This window comes from Gossypium arboreum, chromosome 7 (genome assembly GCF_025698485.1).
Source record: "Gossypium arboreum isolate Shixiya-1 chromosome 7, ASM2569848v2, whole genome shotgun sequence".
Lineage (NCBI taxonomy): Eukaryota > Viridiplantae > Streptophyta > Magnoliopsida > Malvales > Malvaceae > Gossypium > Gossypium arboreum.
Window position 1 is genome coordinate 95,347,903 of NC_069076.1, and position 27,421 is coordinate 95,375,323.

Here is a 27,421-nt window from a genome sequence, read left to right on the forward strand (position 1 = left end):
ATAATTATTTTGTATACTGTGTAATAAAAAATCATAATCGGAATTAAAAAATTCAAATGTTTTAAAATTATATTTTAAAATAAATTTTAATTAAAAAAAGAAAGAAAGACGTGATGACTTCGTAAACCCATTGATAATTATTTTTTTTAAATTCCAGTGCGGCTCTATAAACTGATTCTCTGTTTTTCTATTTCTTTTTCTCTTGGATTTGTGGTGGTGTTTTTCTTTTTCCCATATATCTTCAATTTTTATTTCATTTTATTTTTACTTAAGCATATGGAATATGATAAGGTGACGAAAGGCAATTAAAAAGTAATGCGAGTGCTGCCATCTAACCAAAGGCAAGCTTAGGTGTATCTTTGATTATGTCTTTTGGCTTCTTACAAGTAAATTATTTACACAACATTTAAAAAAGAGTTTCAAGAGAACCAACCATTGATCAATGATTTGGCTTGCCAACACAGATGCTCAATTATATATTTTTTATATATACCAACTGATGAATTAAAGCATAACTATTGATGTCTGAAAAAGCATACATTACAAACAAATCTTAATTCACATAATAAACTATCAAACACCTTATCTAAAATTAATTGGAAATTATAAGTAAAACATATGAGTTACATTATTATCCAGCAGTAAGTAAATATATATATACCCAAAATCAAGAAGCATTTCCAGGATAGCAGTCACCAACAAACTTGCACTTGCTCTAAAGAGAAACAAAATGAGGTCTAATAATCTTGAGAAACACATCATGGAAAAAAGTTAATGGGAAAAAGGAGATTATAGAAAAAAAAAAACCAACATGTGACAACCATGAAAGCAGTGGTACCTGTCATTTTGTTTTCCCAAAGCAGGTTCCATGAATTATATCTTTCCACCCCCTGGTCCCCGCCCCCCCCCCCACCCCCCATTGACATTTCCATTTTCTTTTGTTGTCTTCTTAACCCCAATCTCTATTTGCATTTTTTCTCTCAAATGGGTAATTAACAAGGATCAAATCCATGTATGGATCATATCATTTCCTCTTGCAGCTGTTCTTAGCTTTGTTGCCATTGAAGAAGATCGAACCTAAACCGAACAAATTACCAGAAGGAACATTGAGAACAGGATGAACACCATTACCGTAATAAGGCTTATAAGCAGTCTTCTTCAGTGGAGGCTTTTGATGATAACTTGTGGAAGACTTGAAAGATGGATTAGTAATAGAATTAGCAGCAGCATGTTTATGTGAATGGATGTGTTTAGGGTTATTTGGCGAAGGGTGTTTAGCATTTGGTGTAGAACCAGTTGAATTGCTTCTTGACAAAAGTGGTAAAGGACATAAGCTTCTGCCATAACCACTCCCACAGCTGAAGCTACTACTCCTTTTGAAACCCCAAAATGAAGTTGGCTTTGAACTTTGCTTCTCTTCTTCTTTCGAGCTTTCTGCTGCTTTCTGAGGTGGCAATGGCGGCGGTGGTGGTGAAGAAGAGTGGTCAATTTGTTTAGAGGGGTTGCTCTTCTTGATGTCAGTGGGAAGGATTTTACCGTCGGAGAAAAGTTCATCGGCGGAGGGGGCTTCTTGTTCGAAGGTTTCACCAACGCCGAAATCAAAATCAACGCTTGAATTCAAGGAAGAAGGCTTAGAACGGAAAGGGCGTTGTTCAACAGGGACATCATCGAAATGACAAAGATTAAGAGAAAATGAAATCCTTGGACTGATGCCACAATTGTCTGAGCAAAGTTCTACTGCCATTTTTGTTCCAATAATAAGAAAATCAATCATGCAAAAACAGAAACTCTGAAACTTTGCATTAAAAACGCTATTCAGATAATGACATGCAAAAAGGAAAAAGAATTTAAGAACCAAAAAATGCAAAAATCAAAGCGTGTCAGGGGAAGATTTTGTTTGGGATAAAAAGGGAAATGAAAATGAAGAAATGATAATTGAAGGTAGAAGGAATCAAGTGAATAGCAGAAAATAAATGACCAAAAAAATAGACATATTTGCAGCCTTTTATCTCTCAGAGTCAGTAGAGGAATAGGAAGTTAGTTAAAACTTTACATGGTAGAATAATCTGCTGCCCGCTATTATTCTCATACATACAGCTAGACATTTTTTCCCTTAATTCATGGCCTACGTCAAGATTTTATCACTTATATAATTATTATTAATACTAAAGGTTTTAACGCATGTGCGTGGAAATAACTACTTAGCAATTAAGTGTGTTTAAAAATAACATAACAAGTTTAAAATAGTTCAGTTGCTTTTGGAAGATTATCGCGTGTTGTAGACACAATTTCAAAATCTCACATTTTGATGGATTCGACAATCTGCCAACAAGGTCGCTCATAAGCTTGCACGAGCAGCCTTATCTGATGCGAATCCATCTGTTTATGTTTCTATTCCAGCATGTGTTTTCCATGTTTTACAGAGGGTGCGCATAATCCTGTTATGGAGGGGCTTTAGGCTCTGGTGTATAGAATAAGCCTAATAATGATTTGGTTTTAGTTTACCTTTCCTACTTGTTTTTGTGCATTTTATTTCATTTTTTTCCTTAATGAAAAATTTTGACTTAAAAAAAATATATATGCAATACGCATTGAAATTAAAATAAAAAATAATTTAACTTTTGAGTAAAAGAAATGTAAATAAGTAAATACATTAAATTAAGAATATTAAATGCATTGCAATTATTTATTATAATATTTATTTTGCTTGAGTTGATATTGAGTTAACTTGTGACATCAACTCAAGTAATGACATTATCAATATATACAAATAATATAGGTGAAACAATTTGTGTAACAAATTTGAAATGTATAAAATATTAAGATAAAATTGTGGTTGAAACGGTAAAAAATAAAAGATTTCATAGATATTGGTAAATTACATCTAAGGTTACTAAACTATTAGTAAGTTTACATTTTGGTCACTCAACTTAAAAAAGTGACAAAAATGGTCATTGAACTATTTAAAAAGTTTTCATTTAAATAATTGGGTTGTTAAAACCTTTGTTGTATGACTTTTTTTTTATTTGCACCACCTGCACCAATGGAAAGCTTTCATTCCCTTTTTCTTCTAAAGTTCATTTTTTTTTATGAATCAACTTTGAACGTCATGAATGTGCAAATCTAAATCCAAACAACCACCTTCTTTTCCAATCTCCGATATCGACTTTTAGATTGACTTGGACCTAAGGTATATTTTTCTACTCGCCGATGAGTATTAATCTATTAAATCAATCGTTGAACCATAGCTTGGAGCTCACTAGATAGACTTTAAAAAGAAAAACCCAAAGACTTAAATAAAAACTCTCAAATAGTTCAAGGACTTAAATGAAAACTTAAAGAATAGTTGAGTGACCAAAAAGCAAACTTACTAATAATTTAATGACCTTGGGTGTAGTTTACCTTATAGATATTGATAGCATGGATTCAAATATTAATATTTGTAATCTTTGTATAATTTATTTAAATAGTGAAAAGACAAAAGTACATTCAGTAATAAAATAAGTTATTTAAAATATGTAAGATTATTTTAATAATTTCATTGACCAAATTATTATCAATCACACACTTAAATAACAGATAGATATTCAATTATTTTTATATAAATTACAGTATTTTAATTTGAATGAGATACACACGGTATTAAAGAAACTCAAATTCTAAAGAGTTACCACAAATGATCTTTGATATTTTCTTTATTCTCTATATAGTTTTAGGTTAATTACATGGGTTCCATAAAATGTCATGTATTAATTATTGGGTAAACTATATAAATATTCCGTTTTTGTTTTGATTATTCAATTATAATTTTTATTTTAATTTAGTCATTAAATTTTTGAAATTTTATTTTTAACCACTTTATTATTAAGTCAAGTAACAAAAGTTTAATATGGGCTTTTTATTAGTCTAATAATAAATTTAACCTTCAATATATACACATTCTATCAATTTAATCCTAATTCTAAAAATTTCCAAAAAGGAACAAGAATTAAAAAAATTGTTAAAAAATATAAAATGGTAAAAATAAAAATGTATAAAATTTTATAATATTTGTAAAAATTATAAGAATGTTATAATAAATTTATTTGAAATCCTAAATTCTTTACTTTTCTCCTTGAACGCAAATTTATAATAATTATTTATTTGAAATAATATAAATAATCCCAATCCAAACCTTCCCTTCCTCTTCTCAACTCTTAGACACTATTTTTGTAATGACCCAATTTTTAGTAGTGTCAAAAATTGCAGTTTCGAGACATTATTTCTAAAAGATCGAGTCCGTAAATGTTAAATACGAATATTTATGAAGTTAATATAAAAATATATTAATAATTAATCAAATAATTTTGTCGAATTAATAGTTAATTAAAGCTCAGAGATTAAATTGTAAAAGTTCAATCATTATAGAGTTTTAATTGTCAAAAGGCTTGGGGACTTAAATAACAATTAGCCAAAAGGTCTAAAATGATAAGTAAACCAATTACTATTATAAGGTAGTGGACATTGATGATGTTGGCCAGTTAGTTTAATTAAAATACTAATTAACATTATTAACACGCTAATTAAGTTAGACTAATTAATTTATAATTAAGGTATATAAACTTAAGTTAGTGGAGATGAAAGTGTTATCTTACTCATTCTCATTTCTTACCGTCTAAAAAGAAACCTAAGGAAGGAAGTCATTTTCATGTCTTTATATTCATCCATCAATAGTTAAGGAAAGTTAAATCATTTTTCTTGTAATTTTTATGAATATGGGGTCATGAGAGCTTAATTTAGCTAGGCCATGTACTAATTTGTGAAATTGTTAACATTTTAGAAAGTTTCCATTGTTTATTTCTTGAACAATTAGGTGTGAAATTGATAGAAATAAGCTTAGTTTATGAAAAGGGCTAAATTGTTGGTTTCGTACATTAGGGACAAAATTTAATAAAATATAAAACTATTATAAAATTTTGGTAAATAATGGAAAGTAGGATGTCACTATTGAGTATATGTGAAAACGAATTTTAATCCGAAGTTTTAGATCGAAAGTTATGATTTTCTCAGGTTTAGAGACTAAATTGAATAAATTGAAAAATATGTATGACTTTGTATTTAAATGTGATTTGATATGGAATTTGATATTTTTTCATTGTTGAATTATTACTCATAGTTAAAGATTACGTCGAGTTGTCAAGAAGGAAAGGAAAGGCGAGCATTCGGTTTGTAATTCTATCATCCGAGATAAATCTAATTATTGCATATTCATGTTAAATTGCTTAAATTAGTAATGAGGTGAGTATATAATACTTGTATGAGTTAAATTGTGCTGATTGATATGGTCTATCGAGATAGAAAACTAAATTGAATAAAATAAAAAGTAGTATGATTTAATTGATATGTGGTACCTAGATGAAATTGAGTTGAAACATGTTGTATGTTGTATTGGAATGGTGAATTGAAAATGATGGAACGTGAACTGAACTATGTGATGAAATTGGAAATTGGTTACCCTATTAATTGTACAGGTATATACTTCGGTTTAGCTAATGATGCACTACATGTGCTAGTATTTTTGCTTTAGTTTATCATATGATACACTATTTGTGTCAATATATTTGTTTCGATTTATCCGATGATGTACTATATGTGCTAGTATGATTGCTTGATGCACTATGTGTGCCAACATTGTAGGGGTACTGAGGCCTTTGTTTTGGAAAGACTTGATTTAATCAAGGTTGGATGACACTTTGTGAGTATTATTGGAAATACTGAAATATAGACTTATTTAGCACCTTCTGAACATTAATTCATGCAAATTTCAAGTATTTTCTATCTAATTTTGTGCTTTCATTATAAAGCTTTCATTATAAAATAATTAAATTGAACATGATTTAAGACACATTGATAACATGTTAATTTGCATGACATTTTATGTTTAATTCGGTTTATTTCTAAATTGATCCATGCTAAATTAGTGATTTTATGTTTTAATCTTGTCAAGGACGCAATTGAGACACTAAGAGACAAATACAAACAGAAAAAGACCAAATTGAAACACAATTAATAAAATGAGGCTGAATAAAAAATATGGAGAAAGCCAAGGACTCATCAGAGTTTTTGACTTTGTAAAGCCAAAACTAGAAGAAAATCTTATTTTATTATTTATTTATTTAATTTTATGTTAAATTAGTTAAGGCTAAAATTAGTAAATTCTATGTATATAAATAGGGCCTTAATGTTCTTAGAAATGACACATCTGATTTTACATTCTAATTTCAATTTGGAATTGAATAGAATTATTTTCTTTTTTCTTTCATCCTTTAAAGTTAAACTCGATTTCAAGTCAAAGTGCACGTTGGGCTGGAGTCGTGTTTGCTGACGGTTGGAGAAACGAGTCGACCATGCTATATTCGGATCTTCGAGAACAAATCAAGGAAGAAGTGATCGGGTTTAAATGACCCACGTGGTTGAGGCTGTTGATTTGAGTTGGGTTCTTCAGAGCGTAAGGCTGCCTGAATCTTGAACTGGGAACACGTGTATGTCGGTTAGATAATCGGCAAGGGTTAATTTGCAGGTCGTACCGGGACCAGCTACAATAGGTAGAATTGGTGGTTAGGACGTTCTTAAATGCTGTTACCAGCTTATCGTTTGAAGGAGAAGATCAATTTTCAAGGATCGATTCTAAAACTAGAATCTACTAAGTCTAGGGCTAAAGCTTGTTATCTTTGATAAGAAATTCCGAATTTAATTTCCAATTCAATTTCTAATTTATTTAATTATTTATTTATGTTGTTCAAATTATTTAGTTTCTAAACATTTTCAAAACCACCAGATTTATCTGTTAATTTTTTTGCAGGTCCGTTTGGAGTCTTGGGTACAACCTTTGTCACGATCTTCGACACGACAAACTTTTTGTTCACAAGATAAACGCAGAAGTTGATTATAACATCTAATCCCTGTGGACTTGACCTTACTACCACTTTTTAATACTATTTAGAGTTATTTTGTAGGAATTATTTTTTGTGGTTTCGACACCCATCAAATTTTGGCGTTGTTGCCGGGGATTAGAGATATTTTCTCTAATTTTTGTTTGTTTACCTTATGACCAGATTAAAATCGAGAACTATAGAGTTTGAACCAGAAATTGAAAAATTGGCCCGACAACTACAAAGAGAAGCCATACGACGTGGTAAACGGCCAAATCCCGAATTTGAAACCATATCATACACCGAGGAAATTTTCTCGTTCGATGAACTAAACAAGATGGCCGAACAGACAATACGCCAACTCGCTGTGGCACCGATTAAACAACAACCCTTATGTATAACCTATCCGGCGGGAAGAACGTCGTTCGAGTTAAAGCCGAGTTTGATTCATTTACTATCCACCTTCCGTGGACTACAAAACAAAAATTCACACATCCACCTTAAGGAATTCCATATGGTGTGCACAAGCATGAAGCCTCAGGGAGTAACCGAAGACTAAATCAAACTTCGTGCTTTTCCTTTCTCACTAGCCGACTCTGCTAGAGAGTGACTATTTTATTTGCCTCCGAGATCTGTCAACACATGGTCTGACATGTCTCGTTTGTTTCTTGACAGGCTCTTCCCTGCAGCTCGAGTGGTTGAACTAAGGAGAGATATCATGGAAATCTGTTAAAAAGAGACTGAATCGCTCTACGATTACTGGGAACGATACAAAAAATTGTGTGCAAGTTGCCAACAACATGGACTGACTGAACAGTCACTCTTGCAGTATTTCTATGAGGGATTACTTCCGATGGAAATGAAAATGATAGATGCCGCAAGTGGAGGGGCACTTGTTAATATGACGCCTCAAAGAGCTTGAGAGTTGATCTCAACCATAGCTGCTAACTCTTAACAATTCCGACCGGCTACAACACCCATAAAACAGGTTCATGGGTTAAAATCTTTATCTTTAAAAGATAAAATCGATAAGCGCTAACTAACGTTGTTCAAACTTTGTATACAGATAAAATGAGAGCCCAGTACGGTTGTGTGGAATTTGCGCTAAGCCAGACCATCCAACGGACTCATGTCCAATTTTACATAAGGATTTGACAGAACAAGCAAATGTTGTCGATAACTTTCCAGGACTGGCCTAAAGGTAATATGACCCCTACTTGAACTTGTATAATATGGGTGAAAGATCACCTAAATCTAAGTTATGGGTCAAACCCTCAGTTCAATCAACCGTACCAACAAAGGTCGCCTTAGAATCAAAGTTACCACCCCCAAAGTCATCTTTGGAAGCCATAGTGGAAAGACTAGCCAATAGTACTGAGAAATTTCAACAAAAAATTGACATGCATTTACAGGAATTGGATAAGCAAGTGAGCAAACTCGCGCTCACGGTTAGCTGTTTGGAGTCCCAAGTTAAGCTGTCATCTCAAATTGAGCCAAACCCTCAACACAATATAAGTGCTATGACGTTGAGGAGTCGGAAGGTTTTGGATTTCGTACCTGGCGCGAGTCGTGCCTACAACGCTAGTCGAGATAAGAAGAAACTTGACATAAAGGCTCCAGCAGAGTCAACACCACAAAAATTATTTGCAATACCACCTCTGTTTCTTAGAAGACTAATCCAATGTAAGAAGCGAGAAAAGAAGGATATCTTTGACAACATTCGAAAGGTAGAAATCAACATACCTCATCTTGATGCGATTAAACAAATTCCACTATATGTAAAATTCTTAAAAGAATTATGCACAAGTAAGAGGAAGCTCTTGGGCAATGAAAAGGTGAGTGTTGGAGAAAATGTCTCTGTCGTTTTACAAAGAAAAATACCACCTAAATGTAAGGACCAATGTATGTTTTCTATATCTTGCAAAATAGGTAGTGTCGATATTAAAAAACCATGTGTGACTTAGGCGCATCAATTAATGTTGTGCCTTTGTTAATTTATAAACTACTTAATACGGGTCATTTGAAGGAAACATGTGTAATTATTTAACTTGCAGATAGATCTGTAGTGCATCCGGAAGGAGTGCTAGAGGACATTCTTGTTAAGGTAAACGAGCTAATATTTCCTGCAGACTTTTACATTATCAACATAGAGGATGACAACTCAGCCAATTTGTCTAAAATACTTCTTAGGAGACATTCTTGAGTACTGTACGAACGAAAATTGATGTTTGGAGTGGAACACTCACCATGGAATTTGACAGTGAAGTGGTTAGGTTTAATGTTTATGATGATGTGGGACATCCCAATGATAAGTTACAAATCATCCTTACAGGAATGTAAATCTCGATGTTAAGCAATAGGAATTATCGATAATCTAAAAACCAATACGTGAAGCTGTCATGAAAGCCTCAAAATTAGATCTGAAATCATTTCTAGAACGTACAAGGATTCCGATAGAGAAAAATGCAAAATTGAACGGAGAAGCTTAAAGACACCTCAATCCACTAATAATAGGGGAATCTGGGTAAGGCTTCAAAGATAGTGGGTAAAGGTCGAAACTTTTCTGCAAGAACATCCAAGTGTACAAGATGGAAAAATTAATTCTCAATTAGCCAAATGGATAACATTTATGGTCGTCGAGCTAACGACGTTAAACAAAAGTGCTTTTTAGGAGGCAACCCAAATATATTTTTAATTTATTGATTTTTTTTTAAAATTTCAGTTTAATTTGGATTAAAAATAAAATGAATAATAACCAAATTATTATTTAATCAGGTTAATGTGCTATTTTCATGTACGTAATGGAGGTTATCAATTTTCCCAAAATTAGATACTGATGATGGCATGGGCACACCATGTTAAATACTAAATATTATTTCCCAACGCCGACAACATCATTAGAAACACATGGGGAGTATTTTTAACCTTTCTCTTTGCTTGTTGCTTGGGTTACTGAACTTTATTGCATATTAAACATGCTTGAGGACAAGCATAAATTAAGGAGGGGGTTGAAATAGTAAGTAAATAGTAAATATGCATGTTTTTTGTTGCATGTCTCTCCTTTGCATACGTTCAATCTTATACTAGAATTATTCGATAATTTATTCTGACATTGAGCCTCAATCTCATTACTTAGTCAATTTGGAAAATTGGGCAAATTTTGAATTAAAGTGTTCGAGGTATCTAGATTAGTCGACATTTGTGTTTTAGGTTGATATATGTAACTAGATTTCTCATATAAATTGATTGTTTGAAAAAAAATATTTGCTTGTACATATATAAATAAATAAAAGCTCAAGTTATGAGTGAAAGTTTCAAAAACGTGACCGAATTGAGTAACCGGGATAAGGTGCTTGGGTTGTCATTTTATCTCGCGTAAAAAGGTTCGAGTGACAAATCGATAAGTTGCAAACATTCCATTAACTGAGCCTTCAAGAAAAAAAAGACTGTTTGAACTGAGTAACCGGGATAGAGTACTTGGGTTGTCATTCTAGTTGGCATAAAAAGGTTTGACTGTGTCTAAAAATCTTTATTAATGCGTAATTAATTAATAATGCCTTGCAAATTTTGGATTCAAACTTAGTTTAGTGAAATGATTTAGTTCACATATTTCAATTTTATGACACTTGTTGATTAAACTATATATCCTGAGCATTTATTTATTTTTACCTATGTTGTTTACATTGATTATGGATGCGAAAAAGAGGCTCGACTTTTAATAAATTGTAGAATATTTTTTAATGTTTGAAGAAACAACATGCTTGAGGACAAGCATGAGCTAATAACATGTTAATTTGCATGATATTTTGTGTTTAATTCGGTTTATTTCTAAATAGATCCCTACTAAATTAATGTTTTATGTTTTAATCTTGTTAGGGATGTAATTGAAACACTAAGAGACAAATATAAACAGAAATGGACCAAATTGAAACACAATTAATGAAATAAGGCCGAATAAAAAATATGGAGAAAGCTAAGGACTCATCAGAGTTTTTGACTTTGTAAAAGCCAAAAATAGAAAAAAAATCTTATTTTATTGTATTTTTTATTTATTTAATTTTATGTCAAATTATTTAAGGCTAAAATTAGTAAATTCTATGTATATAAATAGGGTCTTAATGTTCTTAGGAAAGACACATGTAATTCTACATTCTGATTTCAATTTAGAATTGAATAGAATTATTTTCTTTTTTCTTTCAATTTGGGCGTGAATATTCTGTTGTTCCATTTACATTTCTTTGTTCTTTCAAAATTGGTCTAATTGCTTTCCAAGTATTTTTTTCCTTCCTAACTTCTACCACCTTTCATACAAATCCAATCACCTTCCACAACCTACAAGCATGATTAAATCCATGCTACACTAAATCCTATCTTAACTTTAGGTTGGTGTTCTTTCCGGTCGGGGACTGTGAGATACTAGTTCGTACTTAAAATGCTTCCAATTGATATTCATTTTTTTCCCTAAGTATTGGGATAGACAAACCATCCTTTAAAGTTAAATTCGATTTCAAGTCAAAGTGCACGTTAGGCTGGAGTCGTGTTTACTGACAGTTGGAGAAACGAATCAAAGAAGAAGTGATCGGGTTTAAACGACCCACACGGTTGAGGCCGTTGATTTGAGTTGGGTTCTTCAGAGAGCAAGGCTGCCGAAATCTTGAATCGAGAACATGTGTATCTCGGTTAGATAATCGGTAAGGGTTGGTTTGCAGGTCGTACAGGGACCAGCTACGAGAGGAAGAATTGGTGGTTAGGACGTTTTTCACTGCTATAAACCAGCTTATCATTTGGAAGAGAAGATCAATTTTCAAGGATAGATTCTTAAACCGGAATCTACCGAGTCTAGGGCTAAGACTTATTATCTTTGATTACAAAATTTGAATTTAATTTCCAATTTAATTTCTAATTTATTTAATTAATTATTTATGTTGTTCCAATTATTTAGTTTCTAAACATTTTCAAAACCCCCAGATTTATTTGTTAATTTTTTTGCAGGTCTGTTTGGAGTCGTGGGCACGACCTTTGTCACGACCTTTGACACGATGAACTTTCTGTCCACAAGATAAATGCAGAAGTTGGTTATAACATCCAATCCCTGTTGATTCGACCCTACTACCATCCTTTACTACTATTTAAAGTTATTTTGTAGGAATTATTTTTGGTGGTTTCGACGCCGATCACACATCTTGAATTTTAGTTATTTTGATATTAAATTTATGTAATTCTGTCAATTTTGAGCAACTTTGCGCAATGAGAGCAAAATCAGCTTGGAAGTCACCTTGGGAAGATTTAATTATGAGGATATTTTCGAAGTTTTAGCTGATTAATTAGCAACCATGGACGCCTAAAAAAATTGATTTTGAACCCCTACAATGCAATTGGCCCAGTTCTCAATTATAGTGATTTAAGTAGATAGCTTTATGTAAGGAAAACGGGCTTAGAAAATTCAACTTGAAGGGGACTAATCCACAAGAGAGAGCAACCTGAGCCAACTTAAGTTGCTGCCCAAATTAGCTATTTTAAGTTGATTTTAACAATTGAAAAACAATCTTAAACTTTTTCCTCTTACCCGTTTCAACCCCTTCACTTCTTAAACTTTCACATTCAAGCACCTAGCTAATTTGGCAAAGCCATCTCAACCCCTCTCCCTACTATCAAAGGCAGACCATAGGAAGAGGGTATTGATTGCTATTTTTAGCAAATGGAAGCTACTCTCTTCATGTATAAATACCACCCCTCTCCCTCCTCATTACATTATCCCATTCATTCTTCATTTCTCTCTTCATTTCCTCTCCATTTGAGCTTCTTTTTCTCTTTTTTCCATACCCTTTTTCTTCCTCTTGAGAAATAGTTTTGTGAGGCCTTGAGAGCAACCATAATTCAGCTATACTGAGGATGCTTGGCTTAGTTGTGATGACAAGATAGAAGATCCAAAGAGGGAGCAAACAATTTACGCCTCAGGATCGTTCAAAACCGACTAGAGTTTCTTCTTCCCCTTTAATTTTTGTTCTTGTTTAATTCATAAACATGATTTCAACTAAGTTTTTTCTTTCTAATATAATCATGATTGCTTAGATTCATTTGTGTTAGAATGATTTGATTTTTGTACATTGCTTTCTTCAATTCTGTTAAAAGTTATTTAGTGCTTTTGATTAATTTATTCATACAAGTAAAATCACTATTAATTTTCTTATACATGTTTAATGTGAAGAGATTTATGAATTAATTAATTCATCTGAACAAGGTTTTAATTAATTGACAAACTACTTGTATGGTGTAATGTTTAATTATGTAGAGATTAATTTTGTAATAATACCAAAACTATTATTACCTTACATAACTCGTAATATGTTTTGCTTATGAAATTTTGTGTCTGTTGAACATAGAAATATGTGAAATCGATTTAGTAATAAGTTAAATATTTTACTAAATTCAGTTAGGGTTAATATATGATCAATTTATCCATGGAATTCCCGTAACATCTTTTAATAGTTTGAATAATTCTAGGCTAGGAAAGATGATCGTTCTGACACAAGCATGCCATTGTGATAAACTCTTAAGATTCGCATAAATTTTCTATGATAATTTTAATTGCATACTTAAGTATTTATTAGTGTGATTAATTTAGTTAATCTCATCTCACTCTTAAAAATATTATTTTCCGCCACCAATTTGCTAGTCTTTATTCATGAATTTTTGCCTAAATAGTCCCTATGGAGACAATACTTGATATTTTTCACTTTGTTACTTGATACGATTGTGTACACTTGCATATTTCCGTTGTTCCAGGTTTTTTGTGCTATTGTCGAGGACTATTGTAACAACCCATTTTTCCAGTGGTGTCAGAAATAATGGTTTTGTGACCACAAATTTGACATGTGAGTTTGTAAATATTTTTATTTAATATTTACAAGTCAATTATAATATTATATTGGATTTTGGTTTAATAATTTTTGCAAATTGAACGAATAGCTAAGTTCAAGTGGTTGTCCCTAAAGTTAAGTGGTTTTTAAAAATGAGGTCCCTAAAGTTAAGTGGAGTTACTATATAGGTGTATTTAATTTTGGTTCCAAAATTATGATGTTTGATAGGTTAATTAAGGAAAAAGGACTAAATCATAAATGATATAAAAGTTAATCGCCATTGATTTTTATTATTTAAATGGCTTAAATGGTTAACGTCGAAGGATTAACAAGGTAATTAGACTCTAGTACTCAAGTTATATGGTTTAAACATCTGATTTTAATTATAAAAACATGTTAAATTTGTAATAAAAATATTAAATAATTAATAAGTAATTTAAAAGAACGAAAATGGATGGAAAGAGAATGGTTCATTCTCATCTTCCTCCACCGTTTGAGTGCCATTCTTAATGAGAGGAAAAAGCTTCAAAATTTTGGAAGAAATCAGTCCTTGTATGGTATGAATTTTAAAGCCACTTTTTTTATTTTTTTTTATTATAAATTTTATGTTTTGAGATCATTGTAACTTAATCTAGTTAATCCCGAGACTAATTCATAAAACTGTTGAATGTTTGAATTATGAAATTGATGGATTTGTGATGTTTTTGAAGTTTGATGATGGATTATTAAGCTTAATAGTTAAATAGGACTATTTTGTAAAGTGATTTTGATTAGTTTTAAGTTTAAGGACTAAATTGATAAAATAATAAACTTGGCATGAAATTCTTGTAATATTTTAATAATTATGGGTTGTAATGACATAAGGGAAAATTCGACTAGCATGAAATCGGTGAAATTGTGATAAATTTGAAACTTTCGGATTTGTGGACTAAATTGAATAAAAGTTAAAAGTTTAGGGTAAAAGTATAAAATGTTGATCAAAGGGTAAATTATGCCAAGTTTATATTTAAAAGTATTTGAATTGGATAATTGAATTAAATTATTAAATATAGATCAAGAAAATGATTAGTCGATAGACAAATGTAAAAAAGAAAAAATTACTGATTAGTCCCTAGAGTCATGTTTACTGTAGAATCAGTTTAGATAAATTCGTATAGCATATAAATTGAGTTAATTGATGTTTGCGTAATATAATATAATTTTTCTATGCTTGTGATTGAATTAATGATGTTATGAATTTAAAGCTTTGAATGGTTCAAATTGAAATGAAATTATAATTGAAGGTCATGATTGAAAATGGAGAAAATATATAGTTGAATTCATGTAACAAATAAATGCTTAATCATTTATATGATATGATTGTGAATTACGGCTCATATGAACCTCGTGGATGCTTAGGATTCAAATGACATGTCATTAAGGTTATTTACCGTTTCGGGTATTGGTCTTGGATGCCCTACCGATGGCTGAGGTCCTGCATTTGTTGCGGATTCTCCACAACTCGTGTGAGCAGCATCTTGTAGTTTAACATTCCAACCCATAACTTGTATGAGCATATACAGTTACAGTCAGAGCTTGTGTGAGCATTATTCCCATGTAACCAATGCTATTTCATTGTGGTTTATCGGTGGAAAAATGAATATTTCAAATTGTTATATGAATTGATTATATTTAAACATATATACAAAATGGTTATATGAATTGATTATATGGAAATAGATATATGGAATGGTTATGTGAATTGATTGTATGGAAATAAATATATGAAATGTTTATATGATTTGGCTATATAGAAATAGTTATATGAAGTGTTTATATGAAATGTATGGATATAAATATGTAAAAGTGACATTTGAAATGAAAACTTAAAATGAAAATGTGAAATGTTAAATGTTAAATGAATAGATGATGGATGAATGGTATATCAAATGTGTTTACTTGTATATGCTTTATGACATGAAGAAGTTACATGTCATCATATATGTGAATTTACTAACCTGGTGAAACTTGTGATATGTATAGGCAATTAAATGAATTCATAACCTTGGTTATGATTTTTACTGTGAAAGGTTAAGTTAAGTCCTTTACAATAAGTTAAAGTTTGCGTTCAATATGAACTTACTACATTTTAAGCAAGTTTATCTCGTTTTGGATTTTCTTCCTTGTAGATCGTCGGATATAAGTTGTCGATTGGATTATTTTTGGAGATCACACTATCCGATAACTTAATTGGTAACTAATTGTTCACTTTGGTTTAGTTATAAGTTGCATGTAAATAGGGCTTTGGTATATGCATGTTGGTGACATTTGGTCATGTTTTATGCCATTTGAATTATGAAATATGTGTATTTATGTAAATCCTTAATGATATTTTGGTTGGTTTGGTAATTTATGGCATATGTTTTCTTAAACACAATGCATTGTTGGTTTGGTACATACATGATAGGTTAATTGGTGAAATTCAATTGGTGACAAATTGGCATTAGAAGGTTTGTATAAATAGTTGATTATAACATATGTTAGATGGACATTATTGGATGACTGAATAAGGTTAATATGTTGATTATGACTTGTATTGGATGGTTTTTGTTTATACTGAAATGTGGTGCCAATGAGGGCATATTGGTTAGGCACATAGGTTGAATGTGAATTGCTATATTTTGACATGTTTTAATATGTTTTGAATAGGTAAAAATGTTTGGAAATGGTTTGGTATGGAACCTAAGGAATGGTAGTTGAAATGGCTTGGTTTTGAAGTTATTTTAGATGCATACGATCAAGCACGATTTGATTTTTTGTGCAACACGACTTGGTGACACAATCATGTGACCCTAAGTTACACGGACTCAGGTTGTTACATGGTTTGGCCACACAACCATGTCTTTAAGCCATATGGTCTAGGCTTTGTCATAAGGCTTGGCGGCACGGCTGTGTAACATCTGTTTTCGATTTTTGTTATATTTTTCTATTTTGTTTCAGATTAGTCCACATTTGTTTCTAAACTGATTTTAGGGTTCCGAATGCTTGATTTAAGTCTCATTTTAGTATTTACTATGAATAATGAATGATTATTAATTTTTGATGATTAAATAAATATTTTGAATTGTGATAATGTATTATCAAACTGTTAATTGTTGTAATATCCTGTAACTTTACTCCGGCAAAAAAGACGATTTAGGGGTGTTACGACTGTTATTTTAGTCAATTATTTGTGAAACTTATTATTTTACAATTTGGTTCAATTTTCTTTTATTTTTACTTTAATAGTTTTTGTTATTATTCAAGTGATACTAAATAGTTTACAACATGTTCAAGGAGGAGCATTTGCTTATAATGCTCTCAATTCGATCACTGTTACTGATGATAGAAACTGTGCTATTTGACAATATGTCGTTCCTCTTTTCAATGAACTTGGCTTTGTTAAGTGCAAAATTGATGCGACTTTGGATATGTTTGCTTGATCTGTTGGTTTTGCCACAGTTGTACAAGATAATTATGGTGACTTTTTGAAAGTGTTCTTAGGCTATCGTTCTAGACTGTTTGGACGATGTATTGCAAAAATTGTTTCAGCCCGATAAGCTTTGCTATGGCTTAAGGTCAAAGACTTTGATAAGGTTGTAGTAGAGATGGATTTGTTAGAGGTTTTTACTGCTTTACAGTATTTGATTCTAGATTTTTCAGCACTCGGAATTTTGGTTGATGATTGCCGAACTCAGTTGGAACAATTTTAGAATGTGTCCTTCCATTGGGTACGTCGAAGTGCTAATAAGGTGGCTCATCGTCTTTCTTGGGTGGCCTTGACTGAAGCTTACTAGCATTTTTATAATGATATTTCAACTTGCTTAACTATTATTCTTGGCAGAATTGCAAAAAAAGCCTTCAACCTTTGGGGGCTTTTGGATATATGCCACTAACCTTTTTTTTTTTTTTCTGAAATCAGCCTCTAATGTAACGGATTTTTCAGACATCAACCCAATTGAAACAGTAACCATCAGTTGTCCGTTAGTCAACAGCCGGTCAAAAAAGTTAGTCTACGTGGCGTTCATGTTGACTGATGACGTGGCAAAAAATTAAAAAATTTAACAATCATAAAAAAAACCCTAAATCCCCAAACCCTCAAATTTGAAGCTTTCTTTCCAATTTCTAAAATCCCCAAATCGTGAGATTCCCTAAATCCCGAACCTCCGAAATCTTCATTGAATCCCTAACAATCTTGAAATACCTAAATTGTTAGCATTTCGAAATCTTTTTGAAATCCCTAAAATTTTTACGAATCAAATCTTTGAATCCTTAAAACTATTAGGAACGAAAAAGCTTCAACAATTGTGAGAGTTTCCGCAACCCAAAATCGAAAGACAGGTGCTTTCTTATTTGGTTTGTTGGGAAAATAAATTCCATTTTTCGTTTGATTTGTCGGTTATTTGTGATTTACTATTGCAATTTTAGTGCGATAATGTAGGGTTTGTTTTGTCAATTTTTTATGCGATAGTGGTCCCGGTGTTGTTGATAAAACTGTTCTAAAAATTGTAGATGGTTAGTTGTGATTTATTATTGCAATTTCAGTGCCAAAACTATTAGGAACGAAATCATGAAATCCTTTATAACCAAATCGTGAAATCCTTAATCTTTCCGAAAATTTTTATTTTCTTCCTTGTCGCCTGAAATCATCGATTTACATAGTTCGAATAGTCAGCCTGGAGGTTGGGTAACGCATGGTTCGAAGAAAAAATCGTCATATGCAAATGTTGTTACTTCATCATGGAAGGAGTATGCCTATGATTGACTAGCAGTAAAATGTCACTGCAATAAGTTAGCTCCAGGAGACACTTCATGGAGCGATTTAAATTCGGGGAGGAGGTTTTATGGTTGTTCAGATTTTCGGGTAAGTGAATAATTTTTATTTGCAAATTGAGCTTAAGCTCAATTTTGATGATTTCATAAATCTCAGTATTTGTTTTGTTTTTATTTTGGATTATTTCAATTTGGCTGAATTGGGATTTGTTTGTAGGACGGTGGTTATGATTTCTTCAAGTGGTAGATGGGAAAATGTGTGACTGTGTGACTGTGCGACTGAGTTACTGCGTCAATTGCGTGATAGTGAACGAAATCTTTTGAAGGATAATTTAGCACTCAGAAAGAATGTTTTAGATTTGGCTGCATTTGATGGTAACCATAATGGTGGTAGTAGAGCTGTTAGTAGAGCTGTTGACATTGAGGTTGAACGAGATAGATCAATTTGTGGTGTTGAAGGAGAAGTAGCATTAAAGAAGAAAATGTTGACCACGAAGCTAAAAATTAAAGTTATCAAGAAAGAGAAGTCAATGTATAAGATATTATTTTCTTGCTCTATGTTATGTATTATATGCATCACCATAGGTTTCTTTTTTGGCAGTACTGGTAAGAGGTATATGCAGCTAGCAGTTGTAAATGTTGATTGAAAAATATTGGTTGTTTTTTTTTTATATAATTTAACATTATGCTTGGAAGTAATAACCAATATTTGTTGTTTATGCCTAATTTAATTAAGCTTAATAAATAATGCAGTGACAATAAACATAAAACTAAAAGGACAAATTTGATCATTTAAGCATATGATTTGGATAATTGTACTTTACAATTTCGATAAATGTACTTTACAAAAGCATATGATTAGTCTATACACCATTCACCCTATACACCATCAACGCTATACCAGCCAAAAACCAAAATATGAGTGAGCTATGCATAAACCAAAAAGAAAACCAACATTTTGGTTTTCAAGGCAACAAAATAACATTCAACAATGGTGTATTCCAAAACCAGAATATTGTAGGCTCAAAATGTAACTACCATCTTCTGTTTCAAAACCAGAATGTTGTAAGCAAAATACCTTACACAGTACTTTTTGGATCACGAGCTGTCACGAGATGGTCCTACGAAATAGAAAATAGATATAGATACAAATAGATAAATGAATTATGGCATAAGTTCAGAAGCAAGTTATCACAATGAATCACAAGAAAAACAACAGAAGTCATTCAAAACAAAAAAATGATGATTTATTCATGTTTCCTGCAGCTGATTCTTGTGTTCCCAGGTGGTCGAGAGGAGCCTTTCGCTTGTTATTTCACGACTTGGGCGTTGAAGAAGTTTGTCCACTACCATCTTGGCATGAAGCTGTCACCATGCTCCTTGTGGTTCTACCAGACTACAAGAGTATTTTATATTAATATTAACAATGTATAAAATAACTCATATCAATAGTAAAAAGAAGAAACTTACTGTAAAAAATAGAAGATTTCCCTTAGATTTATCTAAGGTAGTTAACCTTTTAATGGAAGATTTCCCCTTTTGTTTAGTTGGTTGTGCATGTTGCTGTAAAAAATTGACCATAATCATTGGTTAGACAAAATAAAATAAAAAATTTAAAGTAAAAAATTTACTTAATATTTATAACTAAAAAACAACACTGTACCTGTTCCGAATTTGTGCAAGACCGCTTGTTATGGCCATGTTGGCCACATTGAGTACATGTCATGAGTAAACATTTCCTACTCAAGTGACCAAGCTTTAATTTTTGGGTTCATCTTTGGCTATCCGCCTATTTTTTTTGGGCCTCCCAGGCATCTTTCTTTTAATAGAAAGTAGCACTGGCTGAATATCAGTTTTTTCTCAATCATGTGGCCCATTTATGGGATGCATTAGAGAAGAGTAAGCTTTCTTGTAGGTATCTATGTGATAATATTCATGCAGATATTCATCTGGTTGAAGCCCTAAGTGATACATGGCAACACATGCATGGGAACATGGAATCCCACTAATTTGCCAATTTCTACAACTACATATCCTTTGGCTTAGGTCCACTGTATACTGATAACTTCCTTTCCTCAACTCACATCCATTTTCACCATTCCATATCAGTTGCCACTCTACACAGTTCTTCTTGTTGGCATCAAACTTAGCTTTCACCAATAGACCATAATTTTGCTTCCATCCATTACATAACTTCTTTTTTTGTATTATCCTATTCATCATCTTGATCCTAATATCCTCAAGCATTCTGATAATGCTTTTGAACCTGGCTTTGACAATGCTTGGATTGAATGCTTCACACAAATTATTTTCAACTATATCTGATTTACAAGTTGTCCCCAAAAATGCCCTAGTCCACATCTTTGGAGACTTTTTCATCAAATTATCGTAAGCATCATTATCTTTCTTCTCCAGTGCTGAACATAGATCCTCCCACTCCCTTTTAGTCGTGCACTTCACAATCTGCCAGAAATCACACTCATAAGATTTCCCTAACTTCCTCCCTAACCAATTTGCAAACACGTGCCTCGCACAATTCTTATGCTCCACCCTTGATAGTATGTCAGAAATTGCAATCTCAAGGCCTTAATTCAAATTAGTGAACGTGATAGATTGTTAGAAAATTTTAGTTAAATACAAATAATAAATTAAAAAAACAATACCAAGCTTAAAATTGCATATTTACTAACCTTTTATTGGTCACTGATAATTGTGTACCCATACCCATCTTCCAAGCCCAAATCAGTTGATAGAAGACTGAGAAACCAACCCCATGAATCAGTGCACTCCACTTCAATCACAGCCCATGCAATAGGGAACATTTGGTTGTTTGCGTCTCTTCCAACAGCTGTGAGAAATTCACTCTTAAATAGGCCTTTTAGGAAGCAACCATCTAGCCCAATGAGTGGCCTACACCCCGCTTTCCAGCCTCTCTTTAGTGCATCAAAGCACACATAATACCTCTTAAAATGTGGAAGGGAGTTTGCTGTCACCCTATGAACAGCCATTTTTATTATGCTTCCTGGCATCTTTGACCTTAACTCATGAGCATAGTCCCATAGCAAGCCAAATTCCTCCTTATGATTCCCAGCCATTTTCTCATTCACTATTTTCTTCGCTCTATAACAACAGTTAATGGTCACATTTACATGCATCTCAGAAGCACATCTTCTTTGAATTTCCCTCAGCTTTATCTTAGGATGATCCTTGATAGTTGCTTCAAAATATTGGGCAATCATATCAGCAGTCACCATTTTATTCTTAAAACTAACCGAACAATGGTGCTCATCCTGAAACTTCTTTATTTGCAAGTATTTCGCAACAGGATTATAGCTAGCCCTAATTCTCCATGGACAGTTAGGGGAAGCAATGCACCTCACAACAACCCTTTTTGATTCATTCTTAATAAACTTTAGTTGTCTTCTACATTCTTTGGATTACTTTTGAATTGCACTCTTAAACTGTTTTCCATCCTTAAACAACATTCTCAGGCTAAATTTTAACTTATCATTGTATAAGAGAAACTTACTTCTCATTCTCTCACTATCTTCATGTTCTTCATCTTCATCGGACTCAACCAAGCTTCCATGTTCATTTGAGTCCCATGCCTCAGTCTGATTTCTATCCTCCTCTTCTCCACTGTGTGTAGCGGCAACATTATCCAGTCCGTCAGATGTTGCAAAATCACCAGCATATTCACCAGCAACATTATCCACTCCATCTGATGTTGCAAAATCACCAACATATTCATCAGCAACATTATCCACCCCATCTGATGTTACAAAATCACCAGAATATTCATTTGCAGCAACTTCACTATCATTATCCTCTTCAACAGTAGACCCTAAACTAATATGTCCACCACTTTCTATACCAATATCCTCATCTACCTCAATACCAATAGCAGACACACCCTCTCCATCAGCTTGTACCTCTCCTACATCACCCTCCCCACCAGATTCTACCTTTTCTAGATCACCTTCACCATCAGATTCTACTCCTTCATCATCACCCTCCCCAGTAGTCAACAAAAATTTTTTATCTACAATTATAGGGTTATCAACCTCATGTTCAACATATAACTTAATCTCCTTAAACTTGACCCAAAGTCCAACATAGCTATGGTGGAAGTGTCATTGTAAATCACCCTTAGATTATTTTGTAACCCTACTGTACCAGGCTCATGAAAATAGATTAACATGACAATGTTAACCCCTAACCCAATTTTGACTATTTTACATAATTCAAAATAAAATATTATGTTCGGGTCCCCTTTAAGCCTAATCACTTCCCCACCTACATATCTAACATATGGGTCTTTTACAAAGTGCCCACCCACATGCAAAATGATATAATATTCATAATCTGATGACATCTACAAAAAGCAGTAACACATTGTAAGCAAAAAACATTAACAAAACAAACAAAGCAGTAACAAAAGTATACAATTTTAACATCTTTTCTGAGCAAAAACAAATTGCTTTGAATAAACAAACATTTTTATAAGAAAAAATAAAAAAAAAACTCACTACCTACATGGGGACCACATCTTTGAATACTATACAAAACAGTAACACATGTCTACAATTGTAACATCTTTTTGATTGGGTAACAAAAATCAACATCATCGGGACCACTGTCGCATCAAAAATTGATAAAACAAACCAATAGTTTTGGCACTGAAATTGCAACAATAAATCACAATTAACTATCTACAATTTTTACAACAGTTTTATCAACAACATCGGGACCACTATCGCATAAAAAATCCACAAAACAAACCGTACATTGTCATATTAAAATTGCAATAGTAAATCACAAATAACCAACAAATCAAACCAAAAATGGAATTTATTTTCCTAATAAACCAAATAAGAAAGCACCTACCTTTATATTTTGGGTTGCAGAAACTCTCATGATTGTTGAAGCTTTTTCGTTCCTAATAGTTTTAGGGATTCAAAGATTTGATTCGTAAAAATTTTAGGGATTTCAAGAAGATTTCGGAATGCTAACGATTTAGGTATTTCAAGATTTAGGGATTTGAAGATTGTTAAGGATTCAATGAAGATTTCGGAGGTTAAGGATTTAGGGAATTTCACGATTTGGGGATTTTAAAAATTGGGAAGATAGTTTTGAATTTGGGGGTTTAAAGATTTAGGGTTTTTTTGTTTTATGATTATTAAATTTGTTTAATTTTTTACCACGTCATCAGTCAACAGAAACGCCACGTAGACCAACTTTTTTGATCGGGCTGTTGACTAACAGACAGCTGACGGTTACCGTTTCAATTGGGTTGATGTCTGAAAAATCCATTACGTTAGGGGCCGATTTCAAAAAAAAAATAGTTAGGGGCATATATACAAAGCCCCCAAAGGTTAAGGGCTTTTTTTTCAATTTTGCCATTATTCTTTTGTGTGATAGTTCTGTTTCTTGTAACGGAGGTAGGCTTGAGGATACGGGTGTATTGGGAGAGTCTGTTGATTCGGGGTAACTCTTGCCCTCCTCAATTAATTATTTTCTATCATTTTGATTGGTCCTTGTCATTTAAAAAATAGTTTTTTAATAAAATACAAGCTGATTAAAAATATATTGTAAGTTTTGGTTTTTTTTTTAGTTTGGATGGTTTTAGATTAATTTTTTTATCTTTTAAAACATTTAAGTTTAAATTACCTTGTATTAATATATTTATCTTTTAAAAATTTGAAATTTATTTTATCATATCTAAAAATGAATCTTGAGAATTATTGAAACCTTCTTTTATATCAATTATTGAAGAGGGGATGGGGATGGGGATAAGAAAAGAAATAAGCCGAACCCTTAAGACCCCCATTCCATTCCCTACAAGTTTTACATACAACAAATCAAGAGATAATAAGAAGTGCAATTTTGCCACCTGTTGCCTCTCATCCAATGGATTATTCATGAGTATGGAGATTTAAAATAATCTATATTTTAAATTTTGAAAAATAATTAGATCAAATTTGGGTGGGTTATTTATGTAGCCAAAGTTTCTTTTTCATGGGGTATTGTCACATTGCAAGTGGGCAAACATAAAAAGAGCATGATAAAAGTAGAAGATTGGTTAGCTACCATTTCTCATTTCATCAATCAGTCGATAAGAAAGAAAAAGGGCCCTGCCCATGCTCGACATCAAACCAAACTACTAGTTAATATATAAATAAACATAAAATGAAGTTACATCATTTTGACTGCTAAATATCAAAAGACCTTTGGAAACTTTTCTGGTTAATAGGACGTGTATACCAAAGGAAGCTTGGAAGTTGGTTTGGTAAGCCAAATTACCTTTTAGGTTAATCATTTTCCTTCTGGAAAATTGCAGAAATTCAGAAGAAGACTGGATAAGGATCTGTAGAGACCGAGTGCAGCTTCACCATCTGTACTTGCAGTGAATTCAATCAAGGATCGGATAAGCATTGCTGTGGAATGGAGGTGATGGTACTTTTATGGAGTAGTAAGGGAATGGAATGGGTGCTGAGAAGAAAACATACTAAGCTGCCACACTCACTTGAAGGAAACCCAGCAAGTTGCATACCTATTAACACCTACCATATATTCCTTGGTTGGAAAACATGATTTATGATTCTCTCTAGTTAAAACATTGGAGCCATGTTATTAACCACAGATTCAATCAAAGCGATCATGTTGTTCGGAAGCAAAAGACAAATTTATGGGAAGAGTTATTGAAAGCAAACATATTTTTCTCAACTAAGAAGCACGATTCATCCTAAAATCAAAGCTATTCACTCCTCCTTTTCTTTTAATTTTGTTTTATGTATTGTAATAATATATAAAAGTAACGAAAATATCTTTTATTTTTATTATATCACTAAATTCACATTTAAAAATATTTATAATATTTAATTTAAAATTACTAGTTAAAATTATAATAAAATTATGATAATTATATATTTAATAGACATTGTATTAATTACATATTTAAAAATAATCCCAACTTAAATTACATTTATTAGTTAAAAAGTTGTATTAATATTAAAATAGAGTTATTATTTAAATAGAATTGACATGAGAATAAATTTAACCTTCGACGTTTACATTTTCATCAATTTAGCTTTTATTCTTCTTTTTAACGAAATTTGATCATTAATAGTTCAAAAAGAATCAAATTGTTTTTTATAGCAATGTTGACTAAAATATTAATTTTCTAGCAATGTTGGCGTGGAAACCGTGTAAAAATTCTTGTGCACTTATGCTAACTATACACTTATTTCCTTATATGCCATGTCAATAAATGATTTAAAAATTATAAAATATTCAACAAATAAAAATTGCAAAATAAAAATCATAAAAATTCAAAAAGAAGAAGAAGAAGAAGAAGAAAAAGAAGAAGAGGAAGCAAGAAGTAGAGGTAGATTGCCATGCAGGTCGCTATATTTTAAAATTTAATATTTTAGTTAACATTTCATTAAAAAAACATGAATTCAACTCTTTTTGAAATGTTGATGGTCAAATTTTACCCTTTTTAAAATACTGGGACTCAAATTTAACTCATAAAAAGAGAACAATGGCGATTGACAAAAGATGTAAATGTTAAGAGCTAAATTTGACATTATGCCAATAGAATTCTAAGCATCTTAATTATCACTTAATTAATATTAGATTTAATTATGTTAATTAATTATTATTTTGAATAATATTTCTTTGCAAATTACATAACTATATTGTATGTTAAATATGTTAAAAATACTTTAATTATTATTTGAAAATTTTCTATTACGATATTTGAATTGGTAAATTAATATATTTTAATCATATTCAATAATTTAAATAAAAATATTATTTTACGCTAATTATCAGAAAATATTAAACCCAGTAAAATCACATCCCTTAACACAAAAAGTCTTGAGAAAAGGAAAAAATAAAATTTATATAAAATAATAATTATTAATCCTAAAAACAAACTTTTGATTATTTATAATATAAATAAATTATATGAAATTCTAAAAGCACAAATTATGACACTTTCCAAATTTTATATCAAATAAAAATTATTTAAAATAAATAAAACAAGGAAAAAATTAAAATCTAAAATCTCTAAAAAACTATAATATTCCATATTATTTTAATAATATAAAATTATATTAAATTAAAAAATAAAAAATCTAAAAGAATTAAAATATATTATATTTGGAATTATTTTAATATTTTAAAATTTTCCATATGAGTTTTTATAATATAAAAATCATAGAAAACTTTAAAATTATTTACACTATAGAGAATAAAATCTACTATAAAAGTAGAAAACTATCAAAAATATTATTTTAATTTTTAATATTATGAAATTTTAATTGTTTATAATTTATAATTGTTCTATTCTTTCACTTAATAATGAGTTGATAATGTTGAATGGTATTAGTGCCACTTGTCTCTTTGCCATTAGAAATCATTGTGCCACCTCATCATTCACTAGTGTGGAGGAAAATGAGAAAAAAAAAGTATATTGCAGGGAATAATTTTGTATATACAGCTTTTAAAATAAAATTGATAAGGGCTATTTTTAAAGCAAATAACAATAATTGGTATTCATTTAATATTAAATTTTGTGTTTGTAAAATTTTGAGATTTCCGTGAGAGTTTTATTTGTGCAAATAGGGGTTGCGTCAAGGTTGACAAGTGTCTCTACCGCTAAAATATAAATTTTATTTTTGACTTTTTAAGTTACATGAAATTTTAATTTAGTAAATGATAAAATTATACATTAGTCTCTAAATTGATAAAATTTTATTTTATTTTTAAAAAAATTATAAAAATATAAACTACTAAAATTATAAAATTATATTTTAACTCTCATAAAAACATATAATTTAATTCTAACCCTCC

General features: G+C 31.4%; 2 protein-coding genes across 2 annotated transcripts; both read right to left on the reverse strand.

Annotated features, from left to right (window-relative positions):
• Positions 1-465: 465 nt before the first annotated feature.
• LOC108489864 (uncharacterized) lies at positions 466-2,125 on the reverse strand. Its single transcript, XM_017794563.2, has one exon. It carries the CDS (start codon positions 1,772-1,774, stop codon positions 1,025-1,027), a length of 750 nt encoding a protein of 249 aa, XP_017650052.1. The 5' UTR covers positions 1,775-2,125; the 3' UTR covers positions 466-1,024.
• Positions 2,126-20,422: 18,297 nt separating this feature from the next.
• LOC108477073 (uncharacterized) lies at positions 20,423-21,816 on the reverse strand. Its single transcript, XM_017779518.1, has 2 exons — positions 21,267-21,816; positions 20,423-21,147 (listed from the first exon to the last, which is right to left on the reverse strand). Exons 1-2 carry the CDS (start codon positions 21,814-21,816, stop codon positions 20,423-20,425), a joined length of 1,275 nt encoding a protein of 424 aa, XP_017635007.1.
• Between the last annotated feature and the right edge of the window lie 5,605 nt (positions 21,817-27,421).